Source organism: Misgurnus anguillicaudatus, chromosome 24 (genome assembly GCF_027580225.2).
Source record: "Misgurnus anguillicaudatus chromosome 24, ASM2758022v2, whole genome shotgun sequence".
NCBI classification, from domain to species: domain Eukaryota; kingdom Metazoa; phylum Chordata; class Actinopteri; order Cypriniformes; family Cobitidae; genus Misgurnus; species Misgurnus anguillicaudatus.
This window is the reverse complement of record NC_073360.2, coordinates 8,049,815-8,065,647: the sequence shown is the minus strand read 5'-3', so window position 1 is coordinate 8,065,647 and position 15,833 is coordinate 8,049,815. Positions and strand designations below refer to the sequence as shown.

The following is a 15,833-nucleotide window of genomic DNA, read 5'->3' as shown; positions in this document are numbered from 1 at the left end:
TATGGCTTCATGGCTCCTTAATAGCTGTAAGGTCTCATACTGTTAACATCAGAAAGGTTCATTTGATATTTTTTTCTAGCCTATACACACATATTTTACAAGTTGGCTAATTCGTACAAAGTTAATCCAATAAAAATGTATGATTATCATAAAACAAACAATAATGAAACTCTGCCCCTAACTCAACGATCACAGGGATGAAAGGAAACGTACAAAAATGTAAAAATGTGGTTGTATGAATAATAACAACCTCATTAAATATGCACGAATTCCATGAAATTGCATGTAACAGTCATGTGCATATTGAACATAATGGGTGGAAACAATTGTTTTGATTAGATTATTAACTTTTTTTACTAGCAATGTCTTTTGGAATGCAGTCTGTATTTGTCTGCATTTTGACAACAAATGAAAGTAAATGATCTTAACAAAAGGGATATTATGTAATTCAGGTTTTTGTGGATTGGTTACACTGTATGTAACCAACATTGGCACCCTTGGTAAATTTGAGCAAAGAAGGCTGTGAGTCTCTTTGTTGTTTAAAGAGTAACTAAACCCTTAACCAACTTTTTTTAGTTAATGATCTGTAAGAATGATGCTTTATTAGTGCTGTTCATTGATTTTAGTAAGTTTTTTGACATTTGGATATAAAGTGTTTCAATACTACAATATATGGTGTAAAAACGTCTGAGTGCTGCCCTCTTCAGGTTGAACGGTGGCTACTGCAGTTGAATTTTCCTATTGGATGTTGGGTCCAAAAAGTAACTCGTGACGTAAGCAGGTTCAAGCTCACCACGCCCTTGTTACGATCTCACCACATGCTTGGTACGAGCTTAGTTCGTCCCCTCTATCTCCGTTGGGATCTGCCCACTTTTCTTGCATTTTTCAAATATTGCCAGTGGGTGGAGTCAGGCTCTGACCAGGGGTTTAGTTACGCTTTAACCTCTTGATCTCCTGCTCACACTGAAACAACAATTGCAAACACAACACAGCAGTATATTTCTATTGATTTAAAAAAAATATTTTAGTACACTTGGGTGACTAGGAACAGGAAATTGTTCAACCATGACTTCCTGTTTCACAGAGATATAAATATAAGGTCACACATAGGCCAAACTCCCTTATGGGGCGTACACACAAAATGCGAATTCAACGATTTTCGCAAGTAGATTACATACAAAGCCAATGCAAAGATGCGAATAGACATAAACGCTAACTCGCACAGGGTGATGCGCATGACGCAAATTGGCCACAGCGATTGCTGTGGAAACTAGAGTTGTTCCGATTCCGATACCAGTATCGGAAATGCGGCCGATACCACAAAAAATTCTGGCATCGGAATCGGCGAGTACTTGAACCCATGTACCGATCCGATACCATTTTCCTACTAAACCTAGTTATGCCCGTTATAGCTAATGCTGCAAAGCGAAACTCATTTCTTCTTCGCTGCTCTGAATGCAAACACCAGGAAGTTACCTCATGCGTGACGCAACCACTGTTTACTTAGATCGGCAAAGAAATGAAAGCATGCAGCCGTATGTCCGCTGTTTGTTATTATTTCAGACTAATAAAACAAAACACTCAACGGAATCCGCGCTCGTAGATTTTGGCGGAGTACTCAACGGAGTTAATGCCCGTGATTGACAAGCACACATACCCCGCGCTTGAGCGCGTTTGTGAGTGACCAGTACTGTCATTGACAACAAGTACACATACATAGCCTCACGCGTTTGTGAGCAGCATTGATAAGTACATAAACCCTGCGTGTGCTGTTTGCTGTGATTGTTTTTAATGATAAGAGCATGAACCGTTTGATATTTGAGATGAAATAAAACTTACCACTGAGTTTTACCGCAGATCTTATGTGTCTATGTGACGCGACAGTCAGCACAGCACATCCATAATTTCAAATCCGTTTACAAGACGAATGCTCTTGTTATGTTTAATATAAAGTTTACATTGCGTTGTAAAAATGATGAAATTATCTTCATACGTGCTTAATTCATAATGAGAACGTTTACACAAGCTTTTTTATTCTGCTATAATATATATTAACAATAATATATGTCATTTTATATAGGCTACAAACTATAATTCTATCTTGACATGCACATTATCTGGTTCATGTTGGTCCAGTTTAATTCAGAGGACTCATTGGTTTGGTGTATTCATTTTAATTGTAAGCCTTTAAAAAGTAATTATTTTAGATGCAATTTTGTAATATTTAATAGCTTAAATTCTCTAATTTCTTCTAAAAACATTTAAAATCATCCCACAGAATTCCACAGATTTTTCAAATTATTCTAAAACTAAAATACCCTTTCAGTGTACAGTGTTAGATTTGTGGCTCGTTTTCTCTTAGGAAAAATAAATATTACCGCAAATGTCTTTCAGATAATAAAAATACCCTAGTTCACTGTATGTATTTGTTAATGTTTTATACAGGAATAAGTCTGAAGCACACCATAAAACCGTTATATCCATTCATACAGGACTAGTAGTATGTATAGCTGTATATTTTACAGATATACACCCAGGTATCGGATCGGTACTCGGTATCGGCCGATACCCTGAGCCCAGGTATCGGAATCGGTATCGGGAAGAGAAAAATGGTATCGGAACATCTCTAGTGGAAACACGCACTTTTCGGCTCAAACACGTCTCGCGCAAGTTAAATATATTCAACTCAAGCCAAAAATTATACAAAGTAAAATCCCGCAAGTAATCTAGAGCGAGGAACACGATGCTTCGCGTTTGGTGTGTACACACAATCAGTCCTTCATCCCTGCTGAAAAAAACAGCATACCAGCAAGACCAGCATATGTTGTGTTTTGGTGCTGGTTTGATAGTGAACACCAGCTAAACCAGCATCAAACCAGCATAAGCACCAGCATTAGCACCAGCTAAACCAGCACCAAACCAGCATTAGCACCAGCTAAACCAGCATTAGCACCAGCATCCCATGATGGTCATACCAGCATATGTTGTGTTTTGGTGCTGGTATGCTGGTGACCACCACACTGAAAAAAATGACTCATTGAATTTAATCTTTTTTTTTAAGGTAAGTGGTTGCAATCAATTTATTTAAGCTACATTTAAACAAAAGTTTTATATTTTATTTTACTTTACTAATCTTTTTTGTTTAAATGGGGCTTGAATGGGTTGATTGCGACCACTTACCTTGGAAGGAATGATTGGATTCAATTAGTAATTTTTTTCAGTGCAGTTAAACCAGCATAGACCAGCATAATTCCCATGCTGGTCCATGCTGGTTTGATGCTATTTTTTTTGCAGGGATCACAATGGGTAGAGCAAAGAATGTAGTTGTGGGGTGCGACAAAAGGTTGTTGAGCTTCACATAATGGGAAGGGCTCGAAAATAAAGCAAAAACACTGAAAAGGCCAATTTCAACTATAAGGGCAATAATTAAGAAATTTGAGTCAAATGGAAGTGTTATGAACCAGCCTGAAAGATGATGCGTATCTTTCTTGTCCCAACACACAGGAGTCTTGGGGTCAGAATGTCTCTAAAACTACAACCCAACTTCACCTACATCTAGGGTTGCCAACTGTAACGTATTATCCAGGACATCCTGTATTTTGAGCTTAATTGATTTGTCCCATACGGGACCTCCCGCATCTCGTTTATTGACTGCTACGCTGATCTAACCAGTGACTGATACAAAAGGCTTGTTTAAGTTTCACATACTGTAGCGTCACAAGAACCGAGAGGCAGATGACATCAAAATCCCGCAAGCGCGGTTCGAGAAATCACACAAAGGAGACTGCTATCAAAATGCTCTTGTGGTACTTTGATGTCATCCACACACTGCTGCGGAGGGTTACCTTTTGTCCCGTATTTCAGAGTGACACAGTTGGCAACCCTACCTACATTACCACAAATCGTTTGGAAGGGTTTCAAGAAAAAAGCCTCTTCTCTCATTCAGAAACAAACTCAAATGTCTTTTGCTAGACACTAATGGAACAAACGGGATCGGCTTCAATGGTCAGATAAAACCAAAACAGATTTTTTGGCAATAAGTACCAGAGGTGGGTTTGGTGCACACTGACAGGTAGCTATATGGAAAAGTACCTCATACCCATTGTTAAGTATGGTGGTGGGTCTTTAATGTTTTGGGGCTGTTTTTCTTCCAGAAGATCTAGGAAATTTTTTAGAATATATGGCATCATAGACTCTATCAAATATTAAATGAACACTTGATTGCCTCTGGCAGAAAGCTTAAAAAGGGCTGTTGTTCATGTCGATCATACCTCAAAATCAACACAAAAATGGTTAAAACAAAATCAAGGTCTTGCCCTTGCCATCACAGTCCACTGACTTGAATCCCATAGAAAACCTGTGAAGTCCACCAGCGTAGACCTCGAAATCTGAAGGGTCTGGAGAGATTCTGTATGAAGGAATGGTCTCAGATTCTTTGCCATATATTCTCAACACATAGTATTGACTAAAAGGGTGCCAATAATTGTGGCACACATACAGTGCCCTCCATAAGTTTTGGGAAGTTTCCAAAATTGCCCTGTTTGCTGTGGAGACAAGATATTTGTAAGATGAATGCAAAAGTACAGAATGTAACATTTTATTATCATTTGATTATGTTTTAACACATACTGTACATCTTTCATCCTGATGCATGCGTGTTATCATCAAATACAAGAGTCAGACTGCAGACGCAATGGATCAAACTGATACTACACAATGAATGCATCAGGACACATGGTCATCACTTAACAGGCAATCATCTTAATATGATCACATTAGATAGAAGTATTAAAATATTTACAATACTCCATGTGTTGCTTCGTTGAGAATTGTGTATGTTTAGACAATTTTTGACTCCAAAGCAAACAAACCAAATATTGTCCAAATACTTCTGGAGGGCACTGTATATTTAACAAAAAAAATTTGTTTTTGTTGTTAATAAAACTGTGTTGTGTTTGCAATTTTTGTTTGCAATTTTGTTGTTGTTGTTGTTTTTAATATTTTGAGCAAACGATCAAAAGATTTAACAATAAAGAGATTTATTCACAGCGTTCATATTTACCAAGGGTGTCAATATGGAGGGCACTATGGCCTGTATCAGATGTAAAGTCATGACACTGCAGTGAGTCTTTCAGCAGATTCTGAGCAATCCACTCATCACTATACTATTTTAATTGTAATGTCAACTGAGTATGCATATAAACCACTGAATATCATAAGTAATACATCACATATTGTATGAAACGTAATACCAATCACATTGTAGGCTTTGGGTTGTTGGGTTCTTGTAATAAAATCAAGAAGCAAGGATAATCACTTAGATTGCGGCTTTACTTTTCTCTATTTACAAATTCTGCAAACATTATATTCAGGTTTAATCTTCCTTTAGTGCAGTGTCATCGGGGACTTGATTGAAGGTTTCTCAAAGACTTCATTCAGATGATGATTCTCTAAACACAAAGACAGAAATGAACAGATTATGTTTTTAATTGACAAAAGTTTATAAGGTCACACTCCTCTTCTAAACACCTAAAATGTAGGTAGCAAAATTCTGGTATTATACTATGTTTGACTACACCTGTCCGACGGCTCACCAAGAGCATCTCTAATCATAAAGTCAAATATCAGATACGGTGCCTTGCAAAAATATTCATACCCAACTTTTTCACATTTTTACAACCACAAACAAATTTTTATTGGGATTATATGTGATAGACCACCACAAAGTGGCACATAAATTCAAGTACAAAAAGCTACTGGGTACTTGAATTTCCCTCCTTGGGATCTATCTATCTATCTATCTATCTATCTATCTATCTATCTATCTATCTATCTATCTATCTATCTATCTATCTATCTATCTATCTATCTATCTATCTATCTAATTGTGAAGTGGATGGAAAATGATAAATGGTAGATAAACAAATTTCAGATATTGCTTTTTAAAGGACACATCCAAAATGGCACCTTTTTGCACACACCTACAAAGTGTCAATTTTAACATAATATAATAAATTATTTATATGATAGTTTGAGCTAAAACTTCACATATATGCTTTGGGGACACCAAAGATTTATTTGACATCTTAAAAAAGTCTTGTGCCAAGGCCCCTTTAAAATGTAGGGATGCACCTACATTAAAAATTAAAAGCATTTTTTCCACTATCAGACATCGGACGATTGCTTAAAAACAGCCGTTGAATTGCACGCTCTACACTTCAGGAATTTTATGACAAAGCAAAACTATCGGTAACTATCAGTATCAGTAGATGTCATTCTAAGTAATCCAACATCAGTATCGGCACAGGAATTTTGTATTAGTAATATGTAAACCACAAGATTGTGCTATTACATGTACTCTTTGCTAAATTTTAATACAACACTGCATGATTCTTTTCCTGTGATGGCAATCCCAGAGAACGCACTGCACTGGCTTAGCAAAAAATGTAACTGTAATGTTAACTCCAAATCAGTTAGGTATGAGTTTCTATTTAAATCGGGATGCTGGCTTTGTAGACATTAGACAGCAAGGCTTGGTTTATGAACTGTCATGCCCGGTTTTGCTGTGCTGGGGTGCTCCCTCTATTATTGACTTAATTTGTTTGGCCCGTCTTTCTCCTCCCAGGTTGAAGGGGGAGTTTTTGTCTCTCGGTCCATCTGATAGCAGCTGATGGGCAGGATTATAAAAGACATTTCCTGCCAGCTGCTCACTCTCTGCTCTGCACGTTTCTGCTCTGCACGTTTTGATGGCCTGGGTTCTGGCCTTTGTGCTGGCAGCAGTGCCACCATCATACTCCTTTAACTTTTGTTTATTGGCATAACACATAGTCTATACTTTCTGATTTGCATTACACTTTTGATTAGTCTTTTCTTTTTTTACATTTACTGACTTGATACATTTATTGATTTAAATGATGCTTTATTTAATACTTTGAATGATTTAATAAATTACTTTTGATTTAACTGAACAGTTGTTGTGGTCTCCTCTATGTCATTGCTGCTGTGAGCCAAGTAGTCGTGACAGAACAAAGTGAAACACTATCTCATGCCACATACCTGTGAATGCAGGTTAATAGACCTTCAGTTCCAGCTCATTGCTCCATCTCTCCACATTCAGAAGTCTGACTTTGACTTTGCAGATATAGACCCCAGCGTCTTCTTTTCTCATCTTCCAGATAGTGTATTTGTCGGAGGATGAGGCAGGTGCCAGTCTGCTGTGATTCTTCATGTAGTAATATTCAATTTGAAGGCCTTCTGCTTTAACGTTCAGCCGGGTCTCACATCTGAAACGTACGAGCTTTCCAGCAATGACCCGACCGGAAACAAGCACCAGCCGAGGAGTTTCCAACTTATCTGAGAAGAAACATTTCAAACACACCTTATGATCCAATGACTGCAGTGTAAACTGTGCCATTTACAGAAGAGCGAATAAAATTTTTACAAATAATATCCATTTGAACTCTTCATGAGCATGATTTACTGCAAATATTATTTATTTCTACAGTGTAGATACAAAAATATGTAATTTTCATGATATTGCACAGTCTATAATTCATACCTAATACAGGCACAAGAACAGGAAGAGATTGCGCTGAATGTAATTCATATTTCTCCATCCATGATGCTCTGCACCAGTATACACCAGCATCTTGAAGAGTTACATTACTGAAAACCAGTTCTTGACTCTTATCACACTGGATTTCAGAGTCATTCTTATAGAAGCGAACCTCAGTGGCGACAGGACCATCTCGAATGCGACACGTTAGTATCATTGTATCTTCGATTATTGAAGGTGTATTTGGTATCTGCATGAGTGCCCATCCTCCTACAGTACAAGAAAACAAACACTAAACACATGGACTTCATTGTAGGTTCATATATAACGCATAAAAACTCAAAACTAGTAGGGGTGAGCAGGGCACAAACTAACGTGGGGTTAATTGTAACTTGGCTACTTTACATATTTATACACAGTGTTGGGGGTAATGCATTACAAGTAACGTGCATTAAGTAATAATATTACTTTTCTGAAGTAACGAGTAAAGTAACGCGTTACTTTTTAAATGTACACATTCATATTTGAGTTACTTTTTCAAAAAAGTAATGCAAGTTACTTTTTTAGTTTAATTATTTCGATTAAAAAAAAATTATGTACTGAATTAAACTAAACTTTTTTTGTGATGAAATATCAAATTTCTGAATGCAGAAAAAGATCAAGCCTCAGCCAAGAAAAAGTAACGCAAAAGTAACTAAAAAGTAACGTAAGCATAACTTTCCATGAAAAGTAACTAAGTAATGCAATTAGTTAGTTTTTTGGGAGTAACTTAATATTGTAATGCATTACTTTTAAAAATAACTTTCCCCAACACTGTTTATACAGAGCTGAGCCATCTGTGCTTTTGTTCTTTTTCCTCTTACTGTCAGAAGATGATCTCTTCTGAATTTGTGAAAAGTTTTGATGTGTTTTGGTTAAGATATTGAACAAAGAGTGTTTTGGAGGCATAAAAGTACATTTCTTCATCTTATGTTTTATTTTGATTTCTGAGTTGGGTGTAAGTCACCACATCCAACCTTATATTATTTTATAATGTCTTGTTACCTAAAACATAATAGCATTTTGAAACATGTCAGCAACTCCTTGAAAACATTTTTCACAGCGGGGTTAGTTGTCACACAGTGTTACAATGTAAATACTATTCATCAAAATGATAACTGTCAATACAATATCAGGGGAAATAACTCACAATTATGATTTTTGTCTTAATTGTTCAGCCCTTAAAAAATATCTATTTATATGCATTAATGCATTATACAGGGATGATTAGATGAAGGATCATAGATGGATGAATGTATCAATCTATTATAGGCAGATATATAAACAATATCTACCTTTAGTATATAGACAGAATTTTATTGAATTATTTGTGTGTAAACTACATTTTCTAGCAGTGTTACAACAAACCTTCTGTTTGTTACAATGAACCCCACCCCATGGGGTAAGTTGTCACATTTGCACTCCTGTCACTACAACTGTAGGTCCCACAAACAAACTTTAAGGGATCTATCTTACACCCGGCGCAATGCAGTGCAATGCGCGACGCAAGTGTCTTATGCTAGTTTCCACCCTGCGCAATTATAATTTTCACGTTTAGCGCCACGTTGTTTAAATAGCAAATGCATTTGCACCCCCTTTTGCTCCCATGGGCGTTCTGGTCTGAAAACGAGGTGTGTTCAGGCGCATTGTTGGCGCGTTGCTATTTTGAGGCAACTAAAATAGACTACGCCATTGACCAACAAAAACCTGGTCTAAAGTCTAAAGTCAATGGCGCAATATGTTTTTTTTTTGTTATTTAAAGAGCGCATTAGTAATATGTTCCTAAACGTGACGACAACGCAGGTTTGCTTAACACATGAATGCGCAGCAGCACAAAAACGCTTTTAAATATGAAAGATTAAAGGATTGAATGTAAAAGATTATTATTGAGTCTCTTGGACATAAATGAGGACTAATTATGAGATGTTAGAAGACAAAAAGAGCTGCTTCACCTGCAGCCTGGTAAGTAAATAAATGCTTTGCTTTGAACAAATGCATCTGTTTTTAAATGTTTTTTTAAATGCTACCTCACAGATTTATTGTATATGATGACTCTGTACCTGTGGATATGATTAGATGAGAAACATTTTTAAGTAATGCTTAAAAAAACTGGACGCTGTCCAAGTGCTGAACCTTGCGGAGGGCCGTTTGTAAAATCTCCTGTTTGTTATAAATAAAGTTTTTTTACAGTACAAACCTTTTCTTACATACTTGTAAATTATTTTTGATGATATTGGATAGCCATACATTTAAAGCAATTAAAAGCCTGCTTTTTTACTTCCATGACTAAAAGAAAACGGGCTTTAAAGGTTTTAATGAAAAAAAAAAACAATTTCAATACAAGTGAAAAACAACACAATTATTTAACATTTATCTTAAACTGGGGATCTTCTTCCTCCGCTTAGTTTTTCAGTTTACAAAGTCCGTCATCTAAATAGGGATCAGACATAGCACCAGGGCAACTGGTTTTTAAAGAGTATGAGAACTGAGACTCTCATTGGTTTATTGCACGTTACGCCCAAAATACTCTCATTACTCATTAAAAAATAGGACCAACCCTTTTCGACCATGCGCTCGGCGCACAAACCATTTTTCCCGTCGTTAAATTAGCAAAAGTGGATTCGGACACGCCCATTTAGACGTTGCGCTGTGAGCTTAGATCGTTAAAATAGGCCCCTAAGTGTTCATTTGTAGCAGAGATGTGCGTGTTGACTGTGGAAAAAAATATTTTATCTAACTTAAATTTTTTTAATGATAGAGCCAAAGCCAAAAAAAGTTACTTTGTGCCCCGCTCTCCCCTACATTTGAAGAAGACAATGCTGTTTCAACACTATAAACAATACAAAGTCAAATGTATTTAGTAAAATCTTACGATCCACATGGAGATGGAGAGGTTGGCTTGGAAGTGTGTTCACAAGATAAGGCCATTTCTTTAAGTCTTTCTCTGCCTGACAGTTGTATTCGCCACTAGCTGTAATCCAAGCTTCACTTGAATTGTAGAAACCCATGTCATCTCCATTTTGAAACCACTTGTATCTCCAGTGCGGCGAAGGATCATCGGGTACGCTGCAGGAGGTTCTCATATCCTCACCTGAAAACACTCGCATGTCACCCTTACTGACTGTAATGCTGGCCAGTAGAGGTGCTTCTGTGGGAGCTGAAGAAATAAAAACAAGATGACTTTAAATCACAGGAGTTTTAACATCAAGTCAGCAACATTAAATGTTGTGTTGTTCAGGTAAAGAAACTGATTTGAGTGTAGCAAGTGTATGCTAATAAAAACAACTTGTGCCTGTTCTGAACACAAACAGTATACCGTTTTCATAACATCAAATAAACTCTGCAATGTACCTTGACATCTTGCTCTTGACAGTAAAATTAAAAGAGCTGAAACAGAAGAAGAAAAACAATGAGCTCTTACATTACAATCCCAACACTCACAGTCTGTCATTGCTTTCATTCATCACTGGACTGAGAGGGATTTTCTTACATTCATCATTTGTGCAAGTAAATACCAAACAAAATAACAAAGTAACAAATCACATAAAGTGTATGTGATGATTTAAACCCATCAGATGAGATTTACTCACCGCAGAAACACTGTACGAGCGCCATGATCCTTCTGCTGTCTTCTTTACTTCTCTATTCTCAAATTAACCTCTGCCCTCCATTAGTTCCTCATTCTATCTTAAAGAAAATACATTGTTTTTTGTAAGAATGTGATAAGAAAAACATTCAGAAAACTAAAGCATAAACTGGATATAGACCAACTATTGATAGCTTAACAATATTAAGATAGCAGATGAGTTTTTGTTGTCTAAACTCCCACTTGTTTTGCATTTAACACATTTACTCATAAACATTTTATTTAAAGGCTCAAGGCGAGATAAGTGAACACTCAATCTCTTCCCACAACCCAGTCTTACGGCAAGTCATGTTATAGTAACGACTAGTCTTTGATTAATTTATTCGTGTGTGATGACACGATTTTCGCTGTTTTTCGTGTCTCTGGAGACTAATGTCTTTTTCGTCCTTCCTAGCACAAATAAAAAAACCAATAGACACCATCACAGAAATTCTAATGTTTATTGGTTCTATGTATTGGTTCTAATGGAATATGGCCCAAAACACACTACAGTGTATTGGTCTTTGTTGGTTTCTGATGGTATGTATTGGTTTTATTGGTTCTATGTATTAGTTCTAATAGAATATGGCCCAAAACACACTACAGTGTAGTGGTCTTTGATGATCTCTGATGGTATGTATTGGTTCTATCTGGTTCTATGTATTGGTTCTAATGGAATATGGTTCAAAACTCACTACAGTGTAGTGGTTTTAATGGTAAAAGCTAATGGTTCCTATTGGTATTTTAATGGAAACCATTAGAATTTTCTGTAATGGTTTTATTGTTTTTTTTTCCAGCAGGGCAGGCGAGAATAGTTTTAAAAGCGGACGAAAAACATGTAGAAACCAATGCATAAAATTACATCCTAACGCCAGGGTTCCCACACCTTGGCTAACTTAAAATTCAGGGACCTTTCAAGGACTTTCCAGGTCCAATACCCTCAAATTCAAGGACTAAATGTGTGGACACATTTCAAGAGCAAGGTTACATTGTGTTACCTTTTAAGATACATTGATACATGGGAACTCGTGCTGCGTAACTGCAGTGACACTTTGGGGACGCCTCCAGGGGTAAGTGCGTCTGAATGTGTATATCAAATTCAACCAATGATGAGGCTTAATGACAAAGACAGGGTGCAGGAAGTATATCGCTATCTGACGCAGGAAGTATGGCAAGGGAGACGCAGCGTCTCGTTCCCTTCTCAGGGAACAACAGTTACAAACGTAACCCAAGACGTATTCATGTATCAAACACAACTATGCAAAAAAGCATTTTGGTATGTATCAACATTCACATACAGACGATAGAAGCATTTAAAGCAAACAGTTTAGCACATGTGCTTAAAAAGTCTAGAATTTTTATGATATTATCCTTCACTACACAGGGAATAATATAGATTTTTTTCCAGAATTTTTTTTTGTTGCATAAAATAGATTCAAGCACTTTCAAGGATCTTTATCTATGCATCTATATTTTCAAAAACCTCCGAGGGCCTTGCATTTTTTCTCCCAGATTCATAAACTTTCAAGGATTTCAAGGACCCATGGGAACCCTGTAACGCAAACCATTAATAGAAATTCGTGCTGGGAAGGACGAAAAAGACATTCGTCTCCAGATACGCGAAATACAGCGGAAATTCGTGTCATCAAACATGAATAAATTAATCAAAAATTCCGTTACTATAACACGACTGGCCGTGAGACTGTGGGGGCATAAATGACGATTATAGTTGGGGTTTTTTAGCTGTTTATTATGTTAATGTTGAAATGACCATTTCACGTATGGGTCATTCTACAAAAAAGGTGTAAATGCTTGTCCTTTGCTTTTGCAGACCCTTTAATCATTTAATTTGACCCAATAATCCCATTATTATATATATTTAATAAATATAGACTGTCCTTAAAGTGATGAGAGAGTTTATTTATTTAATTTTCTTTTTTGTGAACTTTTTTAAATGTCTGGTCCTGAAAATTGTCTTGTCCCTTTGATCATACATGGAAGTTGAACTGTGTACTTATTATTTAAAACCATGTTTTTTGTAAAACAACTCAAATTTACATTTACTTTTAACCCTGTATGAATTTACTACAACACTGAAATGGTAAAAATACACTATTAATATGAATAATATCAAATAAATATTTGTCATTGGTGTTACCCTACCCAAAGCACTTTTATTTTGAAACAATGCATCAGCTCTTTGAAGTTTTTCATGGGTCAAGAGGTCAGTGAAAGAAGTGCAGTGGAGGAGGCAAAAGGTTTCTGAGATGTCTTCCCTTATTTGACTTAAGTATCATGATATAACTAAGAATTTTGAGATAAGATTTTTTGGATGTCATTAGTGTTACTCTTTTTTATAGCTGGGAGTGTTAAGATCTTTACATAAAATTACATTATACTGAATAAGTATGTGATTGTAACATCTCTGATGAAATGGCACATGGCTAATGGCAGCCATTTTGTTAAATTATTAGTTTTTTTCTGTAAATTGTCATTGGTGTTACCATCATTGGTGTTACCGTCATTAGTGTTACTTCTCTAATGAGTACTTCCTAAGCACTATTCCTTTAACTGACCAACATAAAAGCATAAAAACAAAACAAGATGGAACATTTTATGAACGTTTATAAGTTTTATCATATTCATTATCTATTATTATATTCTAATTTTGTCATTGGTGTTTCATTGTGTCATTGGTGTTATGAATGTATTTTCTTGTACTTTCTAGTAATATTTTGTTGTTGATATGGGATGTAAGACAATGTTGATATTTCAGTCTTTGCATCAAAGCCTTTTTGGTTGAATATGTTTGTTTTTGTTGGTTATAAAGAAAAAAGTCAAACTTAGAATCAAATAATTTCATACAATGCTGGGTAAAGATGAAGAATTTAATTAAACAAATATTAATAATCAATTATTTTTCTTGCTGTTATCATTCCTCGACTCAACCTTTAACTAAATACACAAGCTGTAATTAGAAAAAATATTTAGTATCAACATTAATGTTGTTTAAATCACAGGTAACACCCATGACAAATAAATGAGTCATGTATTCTTTATTAAAATGTATTAAAAAGTTAAAAATAGATTTAGCTCCCCGTTTCACGGATTCATAGATTTGACAAGTTAATTAATGCTATTAAAGAAGTTTTGTGTATGTTGAAAGAATTTCATTTAAGCAAATTTCCATCACCCAAATTCCACCTTTTCTGTATAAAGATCCGTATGAGAAGCTTATTTAATTGATATTTTATTCTTGACATAGTTTATTACATAATGCTTATAATATAGAGTTGATATCAGAGATGGACGTTCTTAAAGAAGTGTAAGACTAAGCCTGACGTTGCTAAACACTGACTTAAGATTTAGACTCAAAACCAGAGACACAAGTCAGTATGATGTAAACATATTTATAAATAATATTTATCACAAAATAATAAAAGAACTGTTAGCATTGGACTAATTGAACGAACACACTATATTTAAATCATTTCTATGTATTGGTTCAACAGAGAATCACATAAACTCCCTGCTGAAAAAAAGAATAAAACCGTTACAGAAAATTCTAATGGGAATTGTATTGTTTCTAATGGAATATGGCCCAAAACACCCTACAGTGTATTGGTTTTAATGGTAAAAGCTAATTGTTCCTATTGGTATTTTAATGGAAACCATTAGAATTTTCTGTAATGGTTTTGTTTTTTTCAGCTGGTTCATGAATCAATCAGTTGACATTTACACAATATTTCTATTCAAGTATAAAATGGTATAGCCTTATAAATTGAATAATAAATAATAAAAATGTATCTAGAGGCAGTTTCAGTTTAAACCATGCAAGGCCTGACATTACTGATGTGCATCTTGAGACAAAACAATAGTACAGATATATTAACATTCATCGGTTTAAAAGCTCAACACATGCTGAGACTATAGACTTAAGCTCTGTCTATGATATCACACCTTAATGATTCAAACTTTCTTCATTTTTTATAGATTTGAATGGAGAATGTAATCCCTACTGAATAATGCACTTTAATATTTATAAATACAATTTTAAAAGGGTTTATAAAACTCACCAGCAGCAAACTGAAAATAAGAGACTTGATAAAAGATTTGAAACATGACAAATACTGAACTGTATAGTTTCCAAAAAAGGCGTTCCCGGTATAAAAATTGCTCCCAGTTCCTGTGGTGTGAACACAATATAGCTCCACAAATAGTTCAGGTCTATACTGTGAGAAATAAAGATACAAAAACTGGGATGGCACCCTTTAAAAATGTCCTTTGTTAAAAAAGCTTTATTTCAAAAGGTTCCCGTGGTGCAAATGGGACTAAAGTTTGCTGTATAACAGGGGCTGAAGAGGACTTTGTGTTTTTGAGCAGAAAATGAATCACTGCCGGTAAGTGAGGCTTTAATAATTAACTGTGTAGAGCTGAACTTTTGATATTGGTGACTGAAAGACAAATAAAAGCAGAACATCTGATAATGAAAAGGTTTTGTTTATGTGGAATGAATCCACAGTTTTAGCGTCATCCTCTACCAGTTTCTCAACACCACAACCATAGGATGATATTTGCAAATACTCCGAGAGTTCATTAAAATGATCAAATTAA

At 35.5% G+C, this 15,833-nt stretch overlaps 1 protein-coding gene across 2 annotated transcripts; it reads right to left on the bottom strand.

Annotated features, from left to right (window-relative positions):
* Positions 1–4,581: 4,581 nt before the first annotated feature.
* On the bottom strand, positions 4,582–15,577 carry LOC129437554 (high affinity immunoglobulin gamma Fc receptor I). 2 transcript variants are annotated; one of them, XM_073863537.1, is made up of 7 exons: positions 15,296–15,577; positions 11,185–11,281; positions 10,946–10,981; positions 10,467–10,751; positions 7,559–7,825; positions 7,057–7,353; positions 4,582–5,450 (listed from the first exon to the last, which is right to left on the bottom strand). In XM_073863537.1, exons 2-6 carry the CDS (start codon positions 11,207–11,209, stop codon positions 7,070–7,072), a joined length of 897 nt encoding a protein of 298 aa, XP_073719638.1. In that variant the 5' UTR covers positions 11,210–11,281; positions 15,296–15,577; the 3' UTR covers positions 4,582–5,450; positions 7,057–7,069. The 2 variants fall into 2 exon arrangements, with proteins under 2 accessions (XP_073719638.1, XP_055051724.2); XM_055195749.2 differs by having other exon boundaries at positions 11,185–11,277.
* Between the last annotated feature and the right edge of the window lie 256 nt (positions 15,578–15,833).

Excerpts from the sequence above, each read along its gene's own strand:
- LOC129437554 (XM_073863537.1), bottom strand. The coding sequence starts at position 11,209 with ATGGCGCTCGTACAGTGTTTCTGCG. Across the intron at positions 7,826-10,466 it reads TCTCCATCTCCATGTGGATC|GAGGATGGGCACTCATGCAG; the intron begins GTAAGATTTTAC and ends CTTGTACTGTAG. Across the intron at positions 7,354-7,558 it reads TGTTCTTGTGCCTGTATTAG|ATAAGTTGGAAACTCCTCGG; the intron begins GTATGAATTATA and ends GTTTCTTCTCAG.